Source organism: Zonotrichia albicollis, chromosome 14 (assembly GCF_047830755.1).
Source record: "Zonotrichia albicollis isolate bZonAlb1 chromosome 14, bZonAlb1.hap1, whole genome shotgun sequence".
Taxonomy (NCBI): domain Eukaryota; kingdom Metazoa; phylum Chordata; class Aves; order Passeriformes; family Passerellidae; genus Zonotrichia; species Zonotrichia albicollis.
In genome coordinates, this window is record NC_133832.1 from 20,100,443 (window position 1) to 20,121,834 (window position 21,392).

The 21,392-nt window shown below is 50.5% G+C and overlaps 1 protein-coding gene across 8 annotated transcripts in view; it reads left to right on the forward strand.

Moving 5' to 3' along the window:
* The window catches only part of MCF2 (MCF.2 cell line derived transforming sequence), a 43,557-nt gene that overhangs the window by 14,596 nt on the left and 7,569 nt on the right, over positions 1 to 21,392 (forward strand). For 6 of the 8 annotated variants that reach the window (XM_074551425.1, XM_074551427.1, XM_074551424.1 and 3 more), the window contains 20 exons: positions 4,535 to 4,654; positions 5,094 to 5,210; positions 5,862 to 6,011; positions 8,401 to 8,525; positions 8,987 to 9,101; positions 9,461 to 9,580; positions 11,515 to 11,706; positions 12,983 to 13,174; positions 13,414 to 13,585; positions 14,211 to 14,299; positions 14,871 to 14,959; positions 15,169 to 15,235; positions 15,847 to 15,962; positions 16,059 to 16,128; positions 16,392 to 16,484; positions 16,806 to 16,898; positions 18,056 to 18,181; positions 18,917 to 19,138; positions 20,837 to 20,929; positions 21,216 to 21,294. In XM_074551425.1, coding sequence (XP_074407526.1) covers positions 4,535 to 4,654; positions 5,094 to 5,210; positions 5,862 to 6,011; positions 8,401 to 8,525; positions 8,987 to 9,101; positions 9,461 to 9,580; positions 11,515 to 11,706; positions 12,983 to 13,174; positions 13,414 to 13,585; positions 14,211 to 14,299; positions 14,871 to 14,959; positions 15,169 to 15,235; positions 15,847 to 15,962; positions 16,059 to 16,128; positions 16,392 to 16,484; positions 16,806 to 16,898; positions 18,056 to 18,181; positions 18,917 to 19,138; positions 20,837 to 20,929; positions 21,216 to 21,294 — 2,440 coding nt within the window. Of the gene's footprint in view, positions 1 to 203; positions 670 to 1,120; positions 1,221 to 4,534; positions 4,655 to 5,093; positions 5,211 to 5,861; positions 6,012 to 8,400; positions 8,526 to 8,986; positions 9,102 to 9,460; positions 9,581 to 11,514; positions 11,707 to 12,982; positions 13,175 to 13,413; positions 13,586 to 14,210; positions 14,300 to 14,870; positions 14,960 to 15,168; positions 15,236 to 15,846; positions 15,963 to 16,058; positions 16,129 to 16,391; positions 16,485 to 16,805; positions 16,899 to 18,055; positions 18,182 to 18,916; positions 19,139 to 20,836; positions 20,930 to 21,215; positions 21,295 to 21,392 lie in introns of those variants that run through there. The other 2 variants (XM_074551428.1, XM_074551430.1) reach the window with 2 other exon arrangements.

The following is a 21,392-nucleotide window of genomic DNA, read 5'->3' on the forward strand; positions in this document are numbered from 1 at the left end:
TTTTAAAAAATCTTTTCTGATCTTTGTACAATTTTGGAGTAAAGGAGTGCCATGAAGCTGAATTTAAAGCACAGACTGTGTCCTATTTTTTCCAGCATATGTATATGCAAGTGCAGCTCTGCGGTTGTGCATCTGATCTTGAACATTTTCCTATCACACTGTACAGATTTTTGTTTTAACTCTATGTATGTCTGTGATTGCCTGGGCAGAGCAGGCTGGCAGTGCTGTGGGAAGTGATGCCGGGCCAGCCTCGGGTTTTGGCCGGAGCATCCTTCCTCGGTTCACCCCAGAACCCCGAGCAGCTGGAAAGGCACCTTGGAGATAGCGGCGGGGGGAAAGGGAAGGGTGAGAGCTCCGAGCTGCGAGCCAGTGCTCCAGCAGAGAGCGGCTGCAGCGTGATTTTTGGCATTCCACCTTAAAAGCAAAGCCGGCGCTGGGGAGGAGAGCGGGGCTGCCAGCCGGGAGCCGGCAGGGCTGCTGCCTGCCCGAACCGAACCGAGCCGAACCGAACGGAGCCGCTGCGTGCGGCGGGCAGAGCCGGGCAGCGCTCGGCAGCATCCCCGCAGCATCCCCGCATCCCTGCATCCCCTTCCCGCAGCATCCCCGCATCCCTGCGGGGCCATGGCGGAGGCGGGCCCGCGGCGGGGCGGGCGGCCCGCCCGGGATGCGGTAAGGCTGCGGGCCCGGTGCTGCGGGCACCGGGACAGCGGGACACGGGGACAGCGGGGCACCGGGGCAGGCCGGGCAGCCCCGGCACGGCCCGCAGCGCTCGGGCTCCGGCGGCGCGGGGGGATCCAGCGGCGGCATCCTCCGTGCGGGAGCGGCCGGGCGCTGGGTGCCGCGGGTACCGCTGGGGCCGCCGCTACCGCCGGGTACCGCTGGGTACCGCTGGTGCTGCCGGGGGCCGCCGCTACCGCTGGGTATCGCTGGGCACCCTGGATAACGCTGGGTACCGCGGGTACCGCTGGGTGTTGCCGGGCGCCGCTGGTACCGCTGGGTATTGCTGGGCACCGCCGGGTATCAGTGGAACCACTGGTACTGCTGGGTGCCCCGTGTACCGCTGGGCGCCCCGGGTACGGGCGGCACCGCAGCAGCAGCGGCTCCGTCATTGCTCCCCCAGGGCAGGGAAGCCGCGGCTCGGAGCGGCCCCGCGCGGATCCGTGCCCGGTGATGCTCGCAGCATCCTCGGGGGGTCAGCCATGCAGCCGGCTGGAGTAAAGGTAGCAGAGCGCTTGGGAGGTTGGCTCTGGCTCTGGGGAAGTTCAAGGCTCGGGTTAGCAGCGTTGTGTGTCCTGGCGTTTTGTTGCATGACTTTTCCTTTAAGAGGCAGCAGAAAGTCGTTAAGTTCAGTACCTGGATAAGGACTCCTGCCTCAGTCTGCAGTGCTCGGAAAGAAACTTACTGACAGATAATACTTTGTTTTTTTAAATTACTTTTATATTTTTTATTTATGGATTTCCAGCCTCATGGATGCCCCAGTGAACTGCGGGGAAGAATAGTGCCTGAAAATGGAGTTCCTAAAATTGGTGGAAATGTTGAAATACCACTAAATGTGTCAGAGTGAGATATTCAGTAATGAGGCAGAAACTGTGATCCTTTCAGTGCATGTCCTTTCTTGTGCTTCATTGGCCCAGTTTGGCTGTATTGATTAAATCAGGGCTCTCTGTTGGTTCTAGTTAAATGTGCATGTAAAAAGTTGCTGAAGTGGCCTTAAGGTGTCGTGTCTGTCCTGGGAAGGGGGATGTGGTCAGCAGGCTGTGGTCAGTGGCACAGTTAACAGCACTGAAGTGCCTGATTCAGTGGGACTGTGCTGGGAGTTTCCTGCCTGTCCTGGTGTGCTGCAGAGGGCAGAGGCTTTAGAGGCATCTTTAGGTGCTCTGTTACATAACCCCGGGCTTATCAATGCACAGGATTCTTTTTAGACTTACAAATGATAAGATAAAGCATAAGGCAAGAGTAAATATCCTTTTTTCTTTCTTTAATATATTGTGGGAAAGGGTTTTTTGCAGCAGTACTTTCAGTATCATTAGAGTTCTGTTTTTAGGAAACTTATCTACACTTCAACTCTGAGAAAACTAAAATTGTTACTATAATTTAAAAAAATACAGTCCTTACAGTAATGTTATATTGAGGAATTACTGGTCTATGTGGGGTTTTTTCCCCTAACATTTCATCCTTTCCCTTATGTCTCTAAGAGGGCACAGGACATGGCTTGTTGGTGTCTGTCTTTCTTACAAGCTTATTTCTTGTGTTCATTTTCCCCCATGATTGGAATACATTAGGTGTCATTTGCAAAGCTGTGCTTCCTGTTTTGTAGCTACTTGTAAGAGCTGACCTTGATCCTGTATGTATAAGATCAGCTGAAAAATCCCCAAATGCTTTCTGAACTGAATGGAAATCCAGTTACCTGGCCTGGAGATGATTGAGGTGGAATACCAGGGAGCAGGAGGGGTACAATGGTGTGTGTATGGCTGTCCCTGTGATGGAGGAGGGCAGTGCCATGGTGTCCTGGTGTGGGACGCGTTGGCATCCTGCAGCAGAGGTGTCCAGGGCCATCATCCCTGCTCCCAGCCAGGCTGCTCCCTCTGGTTCCTGTGAGCTGGGCTTGTCTCCTGCCCCTGCTCCCCTTTCCTGTGCTGCCCAGAGCTCCTGGGGCTGACATTCAAAGCCTGCAGGCTTTCCCATGGGGAATGGGTTTGCACACCCAGGCTGTGCCTCCAGGGACATTGCTCTGCACCCACTGGGTGTCTGTTGAGAAGGACCTGAAGGAGAGGCCAAAGGTCCAAGTGCCAGCAGGGCTAAGGGGACAGGGGATGAAGGGAATAATGATGTCAGACTGGGAAAGGATGAATTTCAGGCTGCTGTTCTCAAAGACATCCCTGCAGCATTTTCCAGGGCAGGGCCAAGGCAGGAGCCCGGGGTTCACAGAGCAGGCATTCTGTGCTGCCCAGGGCAGGAGCAGGAGCTCAGCACCAGGGCCTGCAGCCAGCACCAATGGCTCTGTTATTTAATGGTTTGCTGTTGTTTCCAATGCCAAGTCCTTGTCCCTGGCACCGCTCTTGTTGACTTCCAAAGGATATGAGTTTGTCATTTCATTCACAACCTTTTTTTTCTGCTTGTACTTAAAATAACAGCAGATCAATATATTGTATTTATGTGCCTTATATGATCCTAAAACTCACTGTCCACTTCCATGGGCAGTGGAAGCCACAACCTGCCCCTTCCTACCCAAGAAAACAGAGCAAATGAGTGGCAGTGCAGCTCAGGGAGGCCAGAGCTCAGGTGTAAATCCTGTTTTAAAGAGCACTAGTGCATGTTTGTGGGATGGTCTTTGTTTTGAGGGCATGGATGAAATGCCCTGCAGTGCAAAGCGCCCAAATGTTTTCATTATTCTCACCCTTGGCATAGAGGTTGCTATCATGTTTCATGGAGGAGGATGCTATAAGGAGGAGGGAAATGTGACCTGGCCTGGCAGGATCTCAGAACAAATCATGTCTTAATTAACTCAAGGCTTTGCAGCGTGTGCTTATCCATAATTTAATGATGCAACTTCTACTTTCTTAAAAATTCTTCTTCATTCTCAAGTACCCTTTTCACAGATCTATTTAAAAATGCACCTGCTAACCATATGCTTGAAAAAAGGCTCCAGCAGTGTAGACAGGAAATTCCAAATTCTTGCCACAAATTTAATGTTGCCTGGTAATTACCAAGGACAAGACGAGTGTGCTTCATGCAGTTATGGGATGATTAGCAAGTTTGGCAATAAATTTTGCTTCTTCAATCTGTCATTTCTCTCAGTGTTCCAGCCCTCTGCTCCCTGCTAAGTTGCAATTTCACTCCCCAAGTTATAATGATGAACAGTATCTGTATTATTAAAGTTTATAACCAGTGTGCCTCCAAGGAGCAGGGCTGACCTCCTGCCTGCTCCTAGGCGAGGTGGGGCTGGACAGCCCTGCTGCAGTTCCATCCCCTATCTCTGAATCTCTCCCAGCATCTCCCTCCTGTTGTATTTGCAGGGATGCCCCGATGAAGGAAGGAGTGCTGAATCTGACTCCATGTTCTCAGAAGGCTAATTTATTATTTGATGATACTATAATATATTAAAGAATACTAAATGAAACTATACTAGAAAATACAGGAAGGATACTTACAGAGTGCTAAAAAGATAATAATGAAAACTCGTGACTCTCTCCCAACACAGCTTGGCACCAATTGGCCAAAGAGTGAAAACAACTCACAGCAGAATCCAGTGAAACAATCACCTGTGGGTAAACAATCCCCAAACACATTCCAAAGGAGCAAAACAGAGGAGAAGCAAATGAGATAATTACTGTTTTCCTTTTTCTCTGAGGCTTTCCCAGGGGAAAAACCCTGGGCGAAGGAATTTTTCAGAGAATGTTAATGCCACATCCCCCTGTTTTGAAAACAAGAAAACCCCCCTAAAATGGTATGATTCCCCCTGTTTTCAGTGCACTGGGAGCTGCTGCACGAGCTGCCCCTGCCCAGGGTGAGTGCTGTCTGTGTTCCCTTGCAGGCATCCTTCCCAGGGAACCTGCACTTGGTGATGGTCCTGCGGCCCACGGGCTTCTTCCAGCGCACCTTCACCGACATCGGCTTCCGCTTCAGCCAGGAGGATTTCCTGCTCAAGTTACCGGTGTGGAGCTGAGAGTGCACTGCTGGGTGTGCTCAGGGCCTGGGCATGGCTGTGTGTGTGCTCAGAGCTGAGAGTGCACTGCTGGGTGTGCTCAGGGCCTGGGCATGGCTGTGTGTGTGCTCAGAGCTGAGAGTGCACTGCTGGGTGTGCTCAGGGCCTGGGACAGAGCAGCCTGAGCGCTGCCAGTGTGGGGCAGGAGGGTGGCCCAGGTGACACAGCCCCTGTGTGTGTGTGCAGATGGTGATGCTGAGCTTGGTCAGTGTGGGTCAGTGAGCTCAGGGGGTCAGTGTGGGGCAGGAGGGTGGCCCAGGTGACACAGCCCCTGTGTGTGTGTGCAGGAGGTGATGCTGAGCTCGGTCAGTGACAGGGCAGTGACAGGGTCAGCGTGGGGCAGGAGGGTGGCCCAGGTGACACAGCCCCTGTGTGTGTGTGTGTGCAGGTGGTGATGCTGAGCTCGGTCAGTGACCTGCTGACGTACATCGAGGAGCAGCAGCTGACCCCCGAGCTGGGGGGCACCCTGGAGTACTGCCACAGCGAGTGGGTCATCTTCAGGACGGTGAGTGGGGCTGGCACAGCCAGCTGGGGCTCCCTGGGCAAGGGCTGCGGTCAGGCACTGAGCACTGGGGGCTGAAAGGAGCCACTGCTCCTCCCAGATCACACGAGAACAGGAGCCAAGGGGTGTTGGGCTTTGATGGGTTTGCAGGAGGATTGGCTCCCTCAGGCTCCTATGGAAACTGCTCCCAAAAGATCTGTCTTTAAAATCTTTATTAGAGTTCCCTCAACGGGAGATACCAAATAGGCTTTTTTGTTAATAATGGTTGCTTAATGTGATTAATATCAGAACTATGTTTGGGAAGCAGGGTGATGAAACTGCCTACTGCATACTGACCAAATGCAGAGAATTTCCAGTTAGGTTTGTTTCTTTCTCTTTGCAAGAACTTTGATATTGCCAGGAGTCAGGGGTTGTGCCTTGCTGTGTGTTTCTGTGCTTCCTGCACACTCAGTTTCTGGGGATGCTGTGGCCCAGGTGATGGCAGGTTGGGTTCCCAGTGGGATTTTCTCTCTGTGTGTGCCTGGACACCCCAGCCAGCTGTCTCAGGGCTGTTGTGCTGCCCTGGCCCAGCCCAGCCCTGGCTCTTGGGGCGCCCCTGAGGAGCTGCAGGCCGGTGCTGACCCCGGGCTGATGGCAGTCCCTGTGTCCCTGCAGGCCATCGAGAGCTTTGCCCTGACTGTGAAGGACATTGCCCAGATGCTGCAGTGCTTTGGCACGGAGCTGGCCGAGGCGGAGCTGCCCGAGGACATGTTCTGCATCGAGCGCCTGCTGGCCCTGCGCACCGAGAGGTACCTGCAGCTCAAGGTATGGCCCAGCACAGGTATGGCCCAGGGTATGGCCCAGTCACAGGTACTGCCAGCTCAGGGTATGGCACAGACACAGGTATGGCTCAGGGTATGGCACAGGGTACTGCCAGCTCAGGATATGGCTCAAGGGTTCTGCCAGCTCAGGGTACGGCACAGACACAGGTATGGCACAGGGCACTGCCAGCTCAGGGTATGGCACAGTCACAGGTACTGCCAGCTCAAGGTATGGCTCAGGGATACTGCCAGCTCAGGGGATTTGTGATTATTATTATCGTAGGAGTCAATGGAAGGTTCAGTGCAGCCAGCTCCTGCTTTAGCAGCCTGTTGTCTTTGGTGCTCCTGCACCTTCCAGGGAGCAGCACAAGGCCCAAACCCTTCCTTCAGGAGCAATCACTGTGTTCATAGTTGTTCTGTGGGGCTGAAGAATGAGCTCCTTTGCTTTGTGTTTCATTTAGGTTTCATTTACCTAAGGCAAGGAATTGTATCTATTTTAATTGATAATCATTTGTCATCCATGTGACAGTGACTTCCCAGAAAGCTGCCTCTAAGAAATACTGAAACTGCCATCCAAGTTGTGCTGTGTGTAGGCATAAATACATGTGTGCATGTTTAGAAAATATCATTATAGGTACTGTCAATGGGCCTCCATCTCTTTGAAAATGAAGAGAGTTATATGAAGTAGCAGCTACATCTATTGCACCATGAGCCATTGACTCCGGCTTTGTGCTCAGGACAGTGGCCACAGTGCAGGGGCAGATACCAGCTCCACAGGATGGGTCAGCAGTGTAAAACAGCCTGCAGTGCCCACTCTGTGGAGAAATAAACCACATCACGTGTTTCCATTTGCGTAGAAAGCACAGCAGCACTCAGTACAAGCCATCTGTTGCTTTTCATTCCTCATCTATTAATTTCAAATATCAAAACCACTCATTGGCTCTTGTCTGAAGTGAGGTCTGCTGGCTTCTTTCTTTTGTTCCTTCTAAGACCATGAAACACAAAAGCAGATGAGAAACTGTGCACAGATTGTGGTGACAGCAAGACATGGGATCCTTGTCTCTCATGACAGCCCCAGGACTGGTACAGTGGACTCCTGAATTCAAATATTTAGTGAATCAGAATAATTTATGTAGCTGTGATGCTGAGCAGAAACTGGCATCAAGCACAATGAAAAAGTGACAGAAATTAATTAAACTGAGTAACTAAGAAATTAACCCCACTGATATACTGAACAGAAAAAGTCAAGTCCCCACCTGTTTGACAGTCAGACCATTTGCTTTGTGGATAATGAATGGCTTTGGATGAAAGAGGAACATGGCTCTCTGCAGAGTGAGGGGCGAGAGGATCAGTGACAGCCCCTGCAGTGTAAAACATGCTGCACCATTTCCCTGCTGGGTCTCCTGCCTGGCACTGTCAGGAGATGGGTTTAGCCTTGTGTTCATGCTCAGGTGTTTCAGTGGCAGGGCTGGCACTGCACGCTGGGACAGGGAGGTTCCTGTGCTGTGCCTGCTCCTGGGGCTGGTGCTGTGTTTGGGCTGTGGGAGCTCTCTGGGGCAGGCACACACCGAACCAGGTCTGGGCTCTCTGAATCCTCTTCCCAAAGAGACTTTGCCATTGTTTCTCTTGCAGTAGGAACCTGGCCACCTCCTGGGAGGGCTTTCACCCCTCCAGGGCCAGGCTCTGCAATGGACCCAGGCACAGGCCACTCCTTCAGGGCCTCTGCCACCTCAGCTCATCAGCCACGTGTGTTTTCTCCCTCCTCACTTCTGTCTTTGGCCTCTTTGTCCTGGGAATAGTTGATTAAGTGCGCATGTTTGCTTTGGGGCTGAGCCCAGCCAGCACAGAGCACCTCAGCTGGTGCTGGTGAGGACCCCAAGGGCTTAAATTTCCCGTAGGAGAGGTTGGATTGGGAGTGTTGGCTTTGTGTGTAGAGGTTGTGCTGAGTGCTGCTGTGTGGGCTCAATCCTGGCTTTGTTCCCCTATGGGGTGCTGCTCTAACAACCTCTGCTGACCTTGGTGGAGAAGCACAGCCTTCAAGCTGTGGAAGACCTTGCTTGAAGACATGAACTGATGGACAGGTGTCTCACACCAGCACCTCTGCTCACCAGCAGAGAGCTGGGGCCCTGCTGGCCTCCTGAGTCTTTCTGTGGCCTGCTGTATTCATGTGTGGCACTTTCCACCCAGCCTGGTGGCCCATCCATGGCTCAGCCTCGTGCAGCTCCAGGGGTTAATTCCATGTTAGGAGGACTGAAACATCTGCTGGGAGTGCTTTGCTCTGTTGGGTATTGCTGCTTGTTTCACACAGGGAAACTGAGGCAGGAGAAACACAAAATGCCTTATCCTTACCTCACAGTGAGCAGCCTGAACGAGGAATGTTTTGTGTTATACAGGAGGAGATCACGGCAGTCACAAAAGAGGGCAAGTTGCTTTTGAGCAGTTTTGAAGAGCCAGACTCAGGGGAATGCAGTCAGGAGCAGCAGCAGGAGAGGCCTGGGGACTGGGAGACGGTGAATCGGTGAGTGCACTGCGTTCCTAACCCCCCTGACTTGCAGGGGAAACACTGAAATTATTGGGGTGTGGGTGTGCTCTTTAGGTCACCTATCAAAGAGACACCAGAATTTTGCTGCAGTCCATCAGATTGCTGGGTAACTTCTCTCATGACTTGCTCTGATCTCTGTCCCCACTGATGTGATGAGGCTGTGGAGCAGATGCAGGGCTCTCCCTGCCAGGCCCCAGGTTTTACCCAGATAAATGGAGACAGCAACAACTGCTTTACATAGATGTGTGATCATACTGCTCTGCAGTGCTGATTCCATTAAATCTGTCCCTGGGATCATCTCAAGCCACATGTACATGTCTGTTGACTTCTTCTGAGACCTTGGGTCCCTGTGTAAGCGATCTCTAGGGCTTGTCCATCTCTGCTTGTCCCCTGTTTGCAAATTAGTGTCCCAATCTTGTCCTTTTTCTGTGCCCAAGGTTGCTTGGTCAGCTGCGTGAGATGGAGACTGCTTTTGATGGCTTCTGGGAAAAGCATCAGTTAAAAATGGAACAATATTTACAACTCTGGAAGTTTGAGCAAAGTTTTCAAGAGGTAGGATCAGATGTGCTTCCATTGGCAGAAGGGAGAGGTGGAGATCTGATGGAGGGAAGTTCTTATGCTTTTTATTTTGAGAGTGTTTAATTTATGCTGCTGTTCCTTGGCTGTGGCTGGGCTGGCCAGCCTGGGGAGACGGCTGTGCTTCCTCCCTGCAGCTAATTTAGGTACCACTGCCCTGCAGTTGTGTGCGTTCTGCCGATGGAAGCATCTTTCAATTTACAAATTAGTTCTTGGGCACTAGTTGTGTTATTGGATTTAGTAATCTTAGCTCAAGTGTGATTAATTTTGGGCTCAGACTGCTTTCCTGCCTGTGCTCTGTATCCTTTTGCAGCAATTTTCCTCTCTGTGTCCAGGTGAAGAGTGCCATTGAATTTTTAATGGGGCAGCAGGCGGAGCTGCCCGACACCGGCGACAGCGTCCCCCAGGTGAAGCAGAGGCTCAAGGAGCTGGAGAGCTTGGATGGCCTGGCTCAGGTGAGACAGCCTTCCACAGAAGCAGCTCAATGATACACAGGAGCCACACTCTGTATGTGTGGTAGGTCTCTGTGAAATCACCTGGCTCTGTAATTTGTTGGTGAGTGCTGCACGAAGGATTGATTTCATGTCTCTGCTCTGAGCAGCAAGGCTGTGATCACCCTGAAAGCCAGAAACAGGCTGTTTAATTATCAGAGTTAAAATAAATTGCTGAGCCACCGTGAATATCCGGAACAGATAAATGTCTGAACGTGGGGGAGGCGTGGGATTTAATGAGCTGGAAGAAGAATTATTTATATTTTAAGTGCTTTAGCTATGCTAATAGGCAGAAACTTGTTACCAGGCACATGGAGTTGCAGAAAAGTTGTATCCTGCCATGTCTGTGAGTTGAACATAACATATGGGTGAAGACTAAGAGATGGAGGGGAAAGAAGAGTGAAGAGAAATGATTCACAGGAGCCCAGCTAAGGCTGTGACCTTGCAAAGGGATGTGCTGGGCACCTGGGCCAGGGGCAGCAGAAAAATCCTGAGGGCTCTGGGCACAGACGAGTTCTAGAGAGAGGTCTGAGGCTTGCTTGTTTGTGGAGAGAGGGAGGAGGATCAAAAAGCCAGGCAGGCAGGGAGCAGCAGGAAAGCCATCCCAGTGGAAAGCCATCCCAGTTCCTCCCAGCCCTGGAGAAATCAGAACCAGTACACTCACTGAGCTGTGCAGAAAAGGTCCTGTGTTCATGGCATCAAGATAAACCTCAACTACTGCAATTGCCTTTGATGAGAATTGGGATGCTTGGGAGCATGGAGTCAGCCGCAGTGTATTCAGGGTGTGGCTCCTGGAGGGGCAGCAATGCATTGGCAGCAGGCACTCACAGCCTGGCTGCTTTGGTGAAGTACTGCTTCATGCTGTCTATGGACAGGAAGGTTTTTCTCCCCAGATGGTGGGCACCATTTTATGCTGTGCAAGCCACTCCTGCTGGCCATTCCTGATGGCAGCCATCCCCAAGAGTGGCTGTGTTATAGTAACTTCTTTGAGCCAGGTCTAATAAGCTCTGGGAGGCCTATAACACACCCAGATAGCTCAGCTATCCTTGGAGGCATAAAAATCAGCAGGATGGCTTCTGTTGCAGTGTTGGAAACAAAAAGGTTTAGTAAAAGGCAAAATAGCAAACAGAAATACCGAGCCAGGTACAAGATGTCCCTGCTCCTGGTAAAACACTTACAAAAGCCATTAGTTTCTTTGTTCTCTTCTTTTTCTACTTAATTGCCCTGGTGGGACTTTTTGGCTCCTGTCCAAATAGCTATCCTTAAGTTTGAGGTGAAGTCCCCCAGGTCCTATGAGGTGTCTTTTCACTTAATAGAGGAGAGAAACTTGTGGGCTTATTTCCTTTTAAGGGGACAAAGGGTAATTTTGTCACTCTCAACAAAGGGCTCACTCCTACCTGGCTGAACCCTGGTGAGCTGGGAGGGCACACTGGTGTGTGGGGACACTCTGGCACCATTTCTGTGTGTGTGTGTGGTCACTTTGGCACCATTTCTGTGTGTGAGGACACTCTGGTGCCATTTCTGTGTGTGGGGACACTGGCACCATTTCTGTGTGTGGGGACACTGGCGCCATTTCTGTGTGTGAGGACACTCTGGCGCCATTTCTGTGTGTGGGGACACTGCCACCATTTCTGTGTGTGAGGACATTGGTACCATTTCTGTGTGTGGGGACACTGGCGCCATTTCTGTGTGTGTATGGTCACTTTGGCACCATTTCTGTGTGTGGGGACACTCTGGCACCATTTCTGTGTGTGTGTGGTCAATTTGGCGCCATTTCTGTGTGTGGGGACACTGGTGCCATTTCTGTGTGTGGGGACACTCTGGCACCATTTCTGTGTGTGGGGACACTCTGGCACCATCTCTGCGTGTATGCCAGCCTGGGCTCTCCCCTCCTGCAGGAGCTGATAGGGAAGGCTCAGGTGGTGATCCTGCACGGGCACCAGCTGGCGGCCAACCACCACTACGCGCTGAACCTGATCTGCCAGCAGTGCAACGAGCTGCGGCACCACTGCGACCTGCTGGCCGAGCACGGCAAGAGGAAGCAGCTGCACCTGCAGAGGACCCTGGAGCTGCACACCCGCCTGCAGCAGGTACAGCTCACACACACGGGGCTCTGAGGAGATGGTTGGGTAGCCTCTCCATGGGCTTGGCCTCCCTTGTTGGCTGGAAACATCTGGAATTGCAGCTGTTCTTCCCAGTTAATGGTAGGGAGGTGTTCCCCAGAGGCTGGAGGAGCCCCTTGGCTGGGGAGTCAGCAAACAGGGACCTGCTGCTGCTGCTGCTGTGAGGGCAGCAGAAAAACATGGGCATCTCCACCCAACACCAAGCTCAGCTGCTGCTCTTGGTGGTGCTTTCATGCTGCATCCATGAATTCACTGACTTTGGAGGTTTTCCTGCCCAGTGTGACCAGAGGTGATGCTCTCACATAATCTCCAGCCCCTTTTTCTGAGGGGTTTGTTAAGAATGAACATGGCTGAGTGTGAAATGAGGTGACAGATTGGTAGATAGGCACAGCTGCTGTGTGCTAGCATGGAAGTGGAGTCATGTGGCTCCAATGCTCTTTTGATATCTTAATCAGCATCAAATATTCATTTAGGGAAATTCACGCTAATTAGGCCAGAAGGCACACGGCTGTAGTGTGCTTGAGGCCAATTAAGAGAAACAGAGGATTCTGACCCTGTTCCATTTCCCTGTTTTGGGAACTGGGGAGCTCCTTTTTCCTCCCTGTGTGCTCCAGTTCAGCCCTGTGCTGATCTGTGGGACACAGATCCTCAGCCTGCAGCACAGGGGCCTCTCCTGAGCTCCCTGCAGGCCTGGCTGCTGCCTGGGGTCTGGCTTGGAGCACAGCATGGTCCTGCTCTCCATGTCCCCTGTCCTTTCACAGCACTAGAAAGTCTCTGTTGCTCTTGGCTGGGGCATCCTCTCAGCCTTGTGCACACCTCAGTGTGTGAGTGCCAATAAGACACACACCACAGTGTGCCAGTGAGCCCCAGTTCAGGTCTGAGCCTCAGAAGCCTGCCAGCCTCCCAGCGGGCTCCAGAGTGCCCACTTCAGCTTTCCCAGCTGGGGAGATAAACACCTGCTTGTGCCTGGGGTCAGCTGTGCAGCAGTACCCTATGGCAGGTGCTGCACTGATTTTGGCCAGGCACAGCACTGATTTTAGCCAGGTACAGCTTGGCTGGGTCTGTTGAAGGCTGCAGTCACCTTACAGAAAAAAGGTGCCTTTCTGCTTTCTGCTGAAACCCCAGCGAGTGCTGGGCTCTTTGGGAGTGCTGGTGGCTGCACCCAGAGCCAGCCAGTGACATTCTCATGAGAGCCTCGTGCCAGTGGGGTACTGGGGGGTCTCACTGCCTGTGCTGTCCCCAGGCCCTGCAGTGCTGTGATGAAGGTGCCTACCTGCTCGCCAACCAGCAGATGGACAAGTGCCAGTCTAAAGAAGGCGCCCAGAAGGCTCTCCAGGACATAGAGAGATTTCTTGAAAGCTCTTCATCCTACTTGAACTATGATCCCCAAGCCCTGCAGGACGATTTTGAGTCTGTTTTGACACCTGAGCTGAAGGTAAGCAGTTCCCCAGGAGTGAGGAGCAGGGCTGGGGTGTGTATGGCAGTGCTGGCACCCTGGCAGCCCTGTGCCAGCTCAGGGTGAGGTGATGCTGGGTGTGGCTCCCCTTTTGGCTCTCTGCAGTGCCAGCTGCAGGGGAAGCTGGTGATGGGTCAGGGTGAGCTGATGCTGGTTGTAGCTCTTTGCTGTGGGTCAGGGTGAGTGGTGCTGACCGTGCCTCCCCTGTCTCTCTGCAGTGCCAGCTGCAGGCCGTGCAGGGGAAGCTGGACAGCGTGCGCAGCATGTTTGAGAGCAGGCAGTGCTGCTTCAGGAGGCTGCTGGACAAGCACGTGAGGCCCGTGCAGCTCGTGGCTCCTCGGCCAGAGACCCCACCCCGGGCCAAGTCACCCCTGTTCTCTCCTAAGCACGGTAAAACATCCTGCACTTAAGGATTTCCAGCTGGTAACTCTGCTGTGAGGCAGGAAGAGAAAGGCTTAGGATGGCTTTGAGAGGCTGACTAAACCTTGCTGGCAGAGAGAGAGTTATTGGAGAGTGTTTAATACATATCAGTGATTTATGAACTCCCCTGTGTTTGTGCTCCCATACCTGTGTGAAGGGTGAAGCTGGTTCCTTGTTATTTATTTCCGCTTCCCACTCAGTTCATTACAGCTGAGCATCTTGCCCTGTGTTCATAAAAGGACTTTAAAGCAGTATCCTAGCAGGGGGTGTTCTTTTTTGGAGTTTATTTGCTTTTATTGGTTTTGCTGTTATCATATACTCAGGCTCCAGAGACTTTGTTAGGTTTTGATTACTGTGTTCCCTTAGTGAACATTTTGTTTTTCCTAAATATTTGTACTTTATGACCGTGGGATGTGCTGTGTGGAATCAGTATTATTTGGGATAAATACCCTTTATTTTGTCAGTCTGCTATTAGTGCTAGCTTACTAATTATTTAAAATGTATCCGCTTTTTCTTCCTGACTTATTAGCTTCTGTCTGAAGAATCTCTTTCACCATAGATGTACATTATGTAATTCTGCTTTTTTCTATTCAAGGTGTAGATTTTAATTCCAGTTTGAAATTTTCATTTGATCTTTCTCTCCCTGGGAAGAAAACTTCAAGAAAAACTCCAAGTTCTCGCAAGGTAAAAATTATTCATGGAATCTGAGTTAGTTTTATGGAAAAGTGAAACTGCTCTAAAGATTGAGTGTACTTTGGATTTGGAGATGCTCTCTTTATTTTCTTTTTTGTTTTTCCTTTTAAAAAACTCAAGCAAACCCAAGCCCTCTTGTATGCCTGTGGTTTAGTTGGGTTAGTCCAACACCTGAGCTCTGGCCTGACTGATTTTACAATATCTGGGTGCCCATTTCCTGTGTGTTGTTCCCTGAAGTTATTTCTCACATAACAGATGGGTGTATTAGGAAATATCCCCATGCACAGATATTTCCCCTGTGGGAACTGTTCACTAATGAGTTATGTCAGTATTTCACATTCATGTAGCAGAGTAATTTCTGGGAATTTTTGGCTCCCCATACATGTTACTCCCTTCTGAGGTTTGCTGCCATGGGGTTCTTATAAGAAAAATCATCTTTCCCCAGGGCTGCAGCAGGGCTGGGCTCCTGCTGCCCCTGCAGGCCCTGCTGCAGCTCTGAGCTCTGCCCACTGCATCCCTTTTCCCCTTTTTTCTCCCCTTTTTCCCCCCCTTTTTCCCCCAGATCGAGGTCATGCACGACTACCAGGAGAAGAGGAATTCCTTGCAGTACTTCATTTCAGACAGTGAGGACAGCTTGGATGTGCTGAAAGGGTGAGCCCTCGCCCCCTTACACCACCTAAAGGATGTTTGTTTGTGCCCAGTCCTTGCCCCATCCCTGTGTTCCTGCAGCCTGACCCAGGAGTCAGCTCCTGTGCTTTTACCTCCTGGTTATTAATGGGATCACGCAGTGGTTTGGGCTCCTTGAACTGTGGGGCTTTTATAGACATTAAATAGTACACTTGTATGTTTTTTCATTTTAGGCACGTGATAAATGAGCTTATAGAAACAGAGAGAGTGTATGTGGAGGAGCTGTTCACAGTTCTGACGGTGAGTGAATCTGTGGGTTCCCACTGCTGTTCCCTGGTCACTGGTACCAAAGGGCCCCTGCCACTGTCAGACTGAGCCCAGGTGGGACAGGCAGCTTCCACCAGGCTGCCAGGTCCCAATCCAGTCACAAATGCTCAAGTTTGCTCCTTAGGTTCTCTTTGTTGGAGGCATCTGCAGGAACAGTTGGTGTCAGGATGAGCTTTTCATCTGCAGTGAAGGAGAACCCTTGTGTTTGTACACAAAAGCACTGGTAATTAGCCTCAGCAGTGCCTGTAAAATATACAAAAAGCTGTTTCTCTAGACTGTTCCCTAATTTCCTTTACCTTTAGGAGACAAAAGGAAGCAGCTTGTGTTTTATCCTTGGAGAATCCTGTCTCAGTACTGTGAAATGGTGACTGTATGAAGCACCTTGCTTTAGACAATGATTTTTCATGCTGTCATTTTAGACATTACTACTTTATTCCAAAATAACTCTTGCTGATGGCCAAAATAGGGAATAAAAGGGATATTGCACTTAGAAAGCAGGAGATCATATTGAAAGTCTGTTCATGTCCCCTTTTCACCTGCCCTTGGGGAGATGGCAGCTGAGTGTGAGCCCTTTTCCATTGCAGGGCTACAGAGCAGAGATGGACAACCCTGCCATGCTGATCCTGCTGCCCCCCGTGCTGAGGAACAGGAAGGATGTGCTCTTTGGGAACATGCCTGAGATCTACGACTTCCACAACAAGTATGGGGCTGCTCTCCTCCCTTCCCCCAGGCTGATCCTGCTGGAGCACCCACCCTGCTCACTGCTGGTTCTTGTCCCCTCTCCCATCTCTTGCAGGATTTTCCTGCACAGCCTGGAGAGCTGCCTGGGAGCACCCGAGAGAGTGGGATGTTGTTTCCTGGACAGGGTGGGTGAATCCTTGTCACTGTAATGCAGACTCCAAGGCCAGGCTTTCTCCTGGCTGTCACACTCTGCAGCACCCCAGCTGTGTTGGTGGGGTCAGGCCAGCAGAGATGGCAGAGCCCCAGCTGTGACCCCAGCTGTGCCTTTTTCACCCAAAATGTCATTGTAGACATTAGAGCTGGCAGCAGAGGTGAAAGCACACACGGTCTGGGTGCTGGCTGGCAGGATTGGTCCCTGAGGGTGACCTGCCCCGTGCTTGCCTTGCAGAGGGAGGATTTCCAGATGTATGAGAAGTACTGCCAGAACAAGCCCCGCTCCGAGTCCCTGTGGAGGCAGTGCTCTGAGAGCTCCTTCTTCCAGGTGAGCTGCTCTTCCACCCACCTGGGGCACTGCCTTGTCTGACAGCCTCCTCACAGCCCACAGGGCTGCAGTGTGCTTCGTGCTGTGTGCAGAGTGCGCACAAAATGCTCACTAAAGGAGATGTTGGTAGTTCTCGTACCCCAGGAGTACAGGGCAGATCCACAGGTTAATTTGCATGTAATTATAATATTTCTTTAGATGTGGGTATCATTCAACCCTTGGGCATGAAACCCTTGAAGTCATCAAACCCCACAGCTGTGCTGTTGGAATATCTACTGACAGGTGGTGCAAAACTTGCTTAGTCTGACTTGTGTGTTTCAGGAATGCCAAAGGAAACTGGAGCACAAGCTGGGGCTGGACTCTTACCTGCTGAAACCTGTGCAGCGCCTGACCAAGTACCAGCTCCTGCTGAAGGTATGCCAGGTTGTACCAGCTCCTGCTGAAAGTATGCCAGGTTGTGCCAGTTACTGCTGAGGGTATGCCAGGTTGTACCAGCTCCTGCTGAGGGTATGCCAGGTTGTGCCAGTTACTGCTGAGGCTATGCCAGGTTGTGCCAGCTCCTGCTGAGGGTATGCCAGGTTGTACCAGCTCCTGCTGAAGGTGTGCCATGTTCTGCTTCTCAAGGCCATCAGCAGAGAGATTAGATTTGTTGTTTTTCAATTAGAGGTGACCTGTAAATCAGCACCAAGCCTTGGATGACATATTGCTTATCTGGGCCTCTCCTGAAGTGCCTTTCAGTGCAGATGAATGTTCACATATCTGGAAAAGGAACAGGTGCTTGTAGCAGGCCATTTTTAAGGAGAGAAAGAATCTTTGAGTTGTTCAGAGATGCAGAACTACAGATACACTTGTAAGAAAACCAAGCCAGAGACGATCATGAGACTCTGATGAGTGAAATGAATTGTTGCATCTCTTCTCCTTGGGTATTGATAGCACCTGTAATCTTTAATGCGTTTATTCTGTGTCCCCCATCTGAGGCAGGGCAGTGTAGTTATTCTCACTGTGTAAGGCAGGAGTTACACTTGGGGGTAGCTTCTGAAACTCCTTCCAGCCTCTTGAATGAGTATACATGCAGCTGTAGGTGGGCACAGGACATCTGAAATGAAACCAATTTCGTCTCAGTGTTAAAATTCTGTCCTTCATTTACTGACCTGAAGGCTCTGGGTTTTATAAATTCTTGTTCCTGCCAGTCTGAAGACAGTGACCTGCTGCAAGCTCCTTTGAGGGCATGTTGGCACTAATGAAAACCCCATTTGCCTCATTTGCCACATCTGAATAACCCCAGCCTCATTTGCCATATCTCACCAAGCAGGAAAACACAGCACAAAGGGGTCAGAATGTGGTGCTGCTCTGTGCTGACTCCATCCTTAAGGAAACATTAAAAATAGGCCATCCCTCACTGGCCTGTCCACACCTCACACTGACTGTGCTTTAGAGGGAGCCTTTTTCCAGGGACATGAAAGAAGAAACGCAGTGTAGGTCATTTGTGGGCATTGGAAACTTTGGGCAAGGTGGAAAGATCTGCTTTGTTCAAGTGCAAACATGTGCTGCTCTCCCATTTCTATTTTCAGGAGCTGCTAAAGTACAGCACGAGCTGTGATGGGGTTCAGGAACTTCAAGAAGCTCTGGTTGCAATGCTGGATTTGCTGAAGTCAGTCAATGACTCCATGCATCAGATTTCAATCACAGGCTATGATGTGAGTGGCTCTGGGCACTGAGAGCCCTGGCACAGGGCTGGGGATGCTCTGGGCATGGGGGTGTGCAGAGTGTGGGAGCTGGCCCAGAGCTGAACCTGTGCAGGGGTTTGGGATCAGGAGCCCTCACAGGTGACAGTCTGCATCTGATTTCAGGGGTTGGGATATCCTGAGCTGCTCAGTGCCCACACTTTGCCACCTTGTGGTTTTCTGGAGTATTTTTCCAGTATCCCTCTGTGTTCTCATGGCTGACCGGGTAACTCTCCTGTAGCATTTCCCATTCAGCATTTAACAAACGCCTCTCTGAGGCTGAGTTTGAACCTTTCCCATTGGAGTGGTTGTATTTCCTAGGGTTTCAGGGGAGCTGCTGATCCCGGGCCTGGCCTTTTGGAGAGTTCCATCTCCTGGTACCTCAGCTCAGGCTCAAAGCTCACTTCCCTGTCCCACTAAAGCAGCCAGAGCCCTTGACATGCTCTTCCCTAGGGGCTGCATGGTTTTCTGTTCTTTTAGTTCTTCCAGTTCCTGCCCTCCTAGGCTGGCTGCAGCCCTGCATGAGGGCTGTGCTCCCCTGGCTCCAGGCCATCTTCCCAAAGATCCCCTGGTCCTTCCAGGAAGAACTATTCTGAGAGGGACGTGCCTTGGAGCAGAGCTGGCTGTGTCCTGGCATTGTTTGGAGAGCCCTCTCACATTTTAATTCACCTCTTTTTCGTTCCTTTTTGTCTGTCATGCTCTTCCCAGGGTGACCTGAGCGAACTGGGGAAAGTATTGATGCAGGGATCTTTCAGTGTTTGGGCAGGACACCGAAAAGGGCCCACAAAGATGAAGGATCTGGCCAGGTTCAAGCCCATGCAGAGGCACCTGTTCCTCTATGAGAAAGCCTTGGTCTTCTGCAAGAAGAGAGAGGAGCACGGGGATGGATATGACAAAACCTCATCCTACAGCTTTAAGCACTTTCTGAAAGTAAGGGGTTTTATTTTTGTGTTTTATTTTTGTTATAACCTTAGGGTGTTTTACACAGCCATGTATACTGCAGAGCAGTAGTTCTGCAGAGCCAGGGGGTTTTATCTCTGACATGGGGTTTGGTTTCTGCTGCTGAGGGCTGTGTGCCCCACAGGGATGTGCAGTGATCCAGCAGCTGACAGTAAATCCTGGCCAGGGGGAGGAAATGGAATTTTAAAATCCACTAACCTGAATGAACAGACCTTAAATCTGTCTCTTCCTGGCACTTGTTCTGGGCATCATCATAGTAGATCATCTAAAATTTCTAATGTCTTGATGCCTGGGCAGTTTTGTAGGAGCCTCTATAAATTGCCAAGGCAAACAAGGTGCACAGAACTGGGAATTGCAGTGACTCTATAGATGAGGTGCCCTAGGCTGCCCAACAGCTTTCATCAATTTTAAGTTTTTATAAAACCAAAATGGAGCCTCATCCAGCTTTCTAAAGAGGAAATGGCCTCAAGCTGTGCCAGGGGGTTCAGCCTGGCTGTGAGGAGTGGGCATCACTGGCACAGCTGCCAGGGCAGGGGTCCCCATCCCTGGAGGGGTTTAAAGCCCTTTGCAGGTGGCACTTGGGGACAGGGTCAGTGTCCCGTGGCAGGGCTGGGTTTGTGGTTGGACTCGATGGTCTCGGGGTCTGTTCCAGCCTCAGTGTTTTTGTGCTGCCAGGAGCAGCTTGGTTCCTGCTCCCTGGGGCTGCTCCTGTCCCTGCAAAGGGGCAGCACCATGAAACAGTTGGAACAGAACATTTGTCCACAGCACCTGTGCTGTAAATCATCCAGGGCTTTCAGACCTGGGCACGCACACATTGTCAGGAGGAACAGCTCTGGTGAACAGATGTTATTTCTGAGGGTTTGTTTGTGTTTATAGTGGATTTGTCTGATCCAGTCTGCGTGAATAATTTATGATAGATGATACCTTTATTATTACATCTGTTCCAAAACATGCAAGTGGGATACTGGAGCTATTTCTGGCCATGCCTTAATCAGTGAATAATTGCCAGCAAACCCTGCTTTGAGGGAGAGGATGGTTCCTGTGCTGTCAGGTATTGCAGCAGGTTTCAGCTTCATGGCCTGCTCAGGAGGGAGGGCAGAGCTCTCCTGTTGCTGAAGAGTTTTGTGTCTCTAATCATGGTTTGAGCTTGGTTCAGGTGGGTCACACTGTGCAGGTCCTGAAGGATTTGGGCCTTTGGTGTTTCATCCAAACTGACAGAAGTGGATGGGGATGATGAGTAAAGCAGCATTCAGCTGCAAGCCAGGCTTGGGGCACCCAATAATTAACCCTGCTTTTGGAAAGAAATAATCTGTGGGGATAAATAATGTGTATTATAACATGTCAAGTATTTACAAATCTTCATTTGCCAAATCTGAGACATTCTGTGCAGAAAGAGGCAGCTGAGATGATGCTTCAGTTGGTTGCACTGGTTCCCAAATGAAGTTCCCAAAGGTCCATTGATTTGTTGTGGAAAGCTCATCCAAAATGCAGCTGATAGAAAGTCAGGAGGAACGAGACAGATAATGACTTCCAGTTGCTGCGTAAATTGAAATTGATGCAACATGTTAAATTCAGTGCAAACAGGTTTCACTTGCTGCCAAAGTCTGCATTCCTGGGGAAGAGAGAGCTCTGTGCTGTGTTTAATTTTCTGTTTGTTTGGGTTTGCAGATGAATGCAGTTGGGATAACTGAGAATGTGAAAGGAGACCATCGGAAATTTGAGATCTGGTACAGTGGGAGAGAGGAGGTGTACGTGGTGCAGGTTTGTCCCTTCAGAATCTGGGTATTTGCACATCCTCAGAACTGTGGGGAGGAAATGTCTCATTGATCTCCCTGCTTGTAGTGATAGCCCTACAATTGCCACTGTGCCTTGCCTGGATCTAATGGGAATCATCAATTTTAAAAGATCAAGACTGTTTAAAATTTAGTAGTAGCTTTGGGGAAAAAGGGAATTTCAGATAATTACAGCATAGAAAAGTAAGGTTTTATTCCTACATTATAATGGATGACTCTTAATTCAAAATTCAGACAATTTTCTCTACTTCCAGGCCCAAACAGTAGATCTGAAGATGGCATGGTTGAATGAAATAAGAAAAATTTTGTTCAAGCAGCAAGAGCTTATAAAAGGTACATTTGCTCAATTTCTCTGTGGCTTTCATTCTGCAGCAGAAGCTTTCCTTTTGGCACATTGCTGATCTTCAAGTCCGCTAATTCTCTCTGGAGAG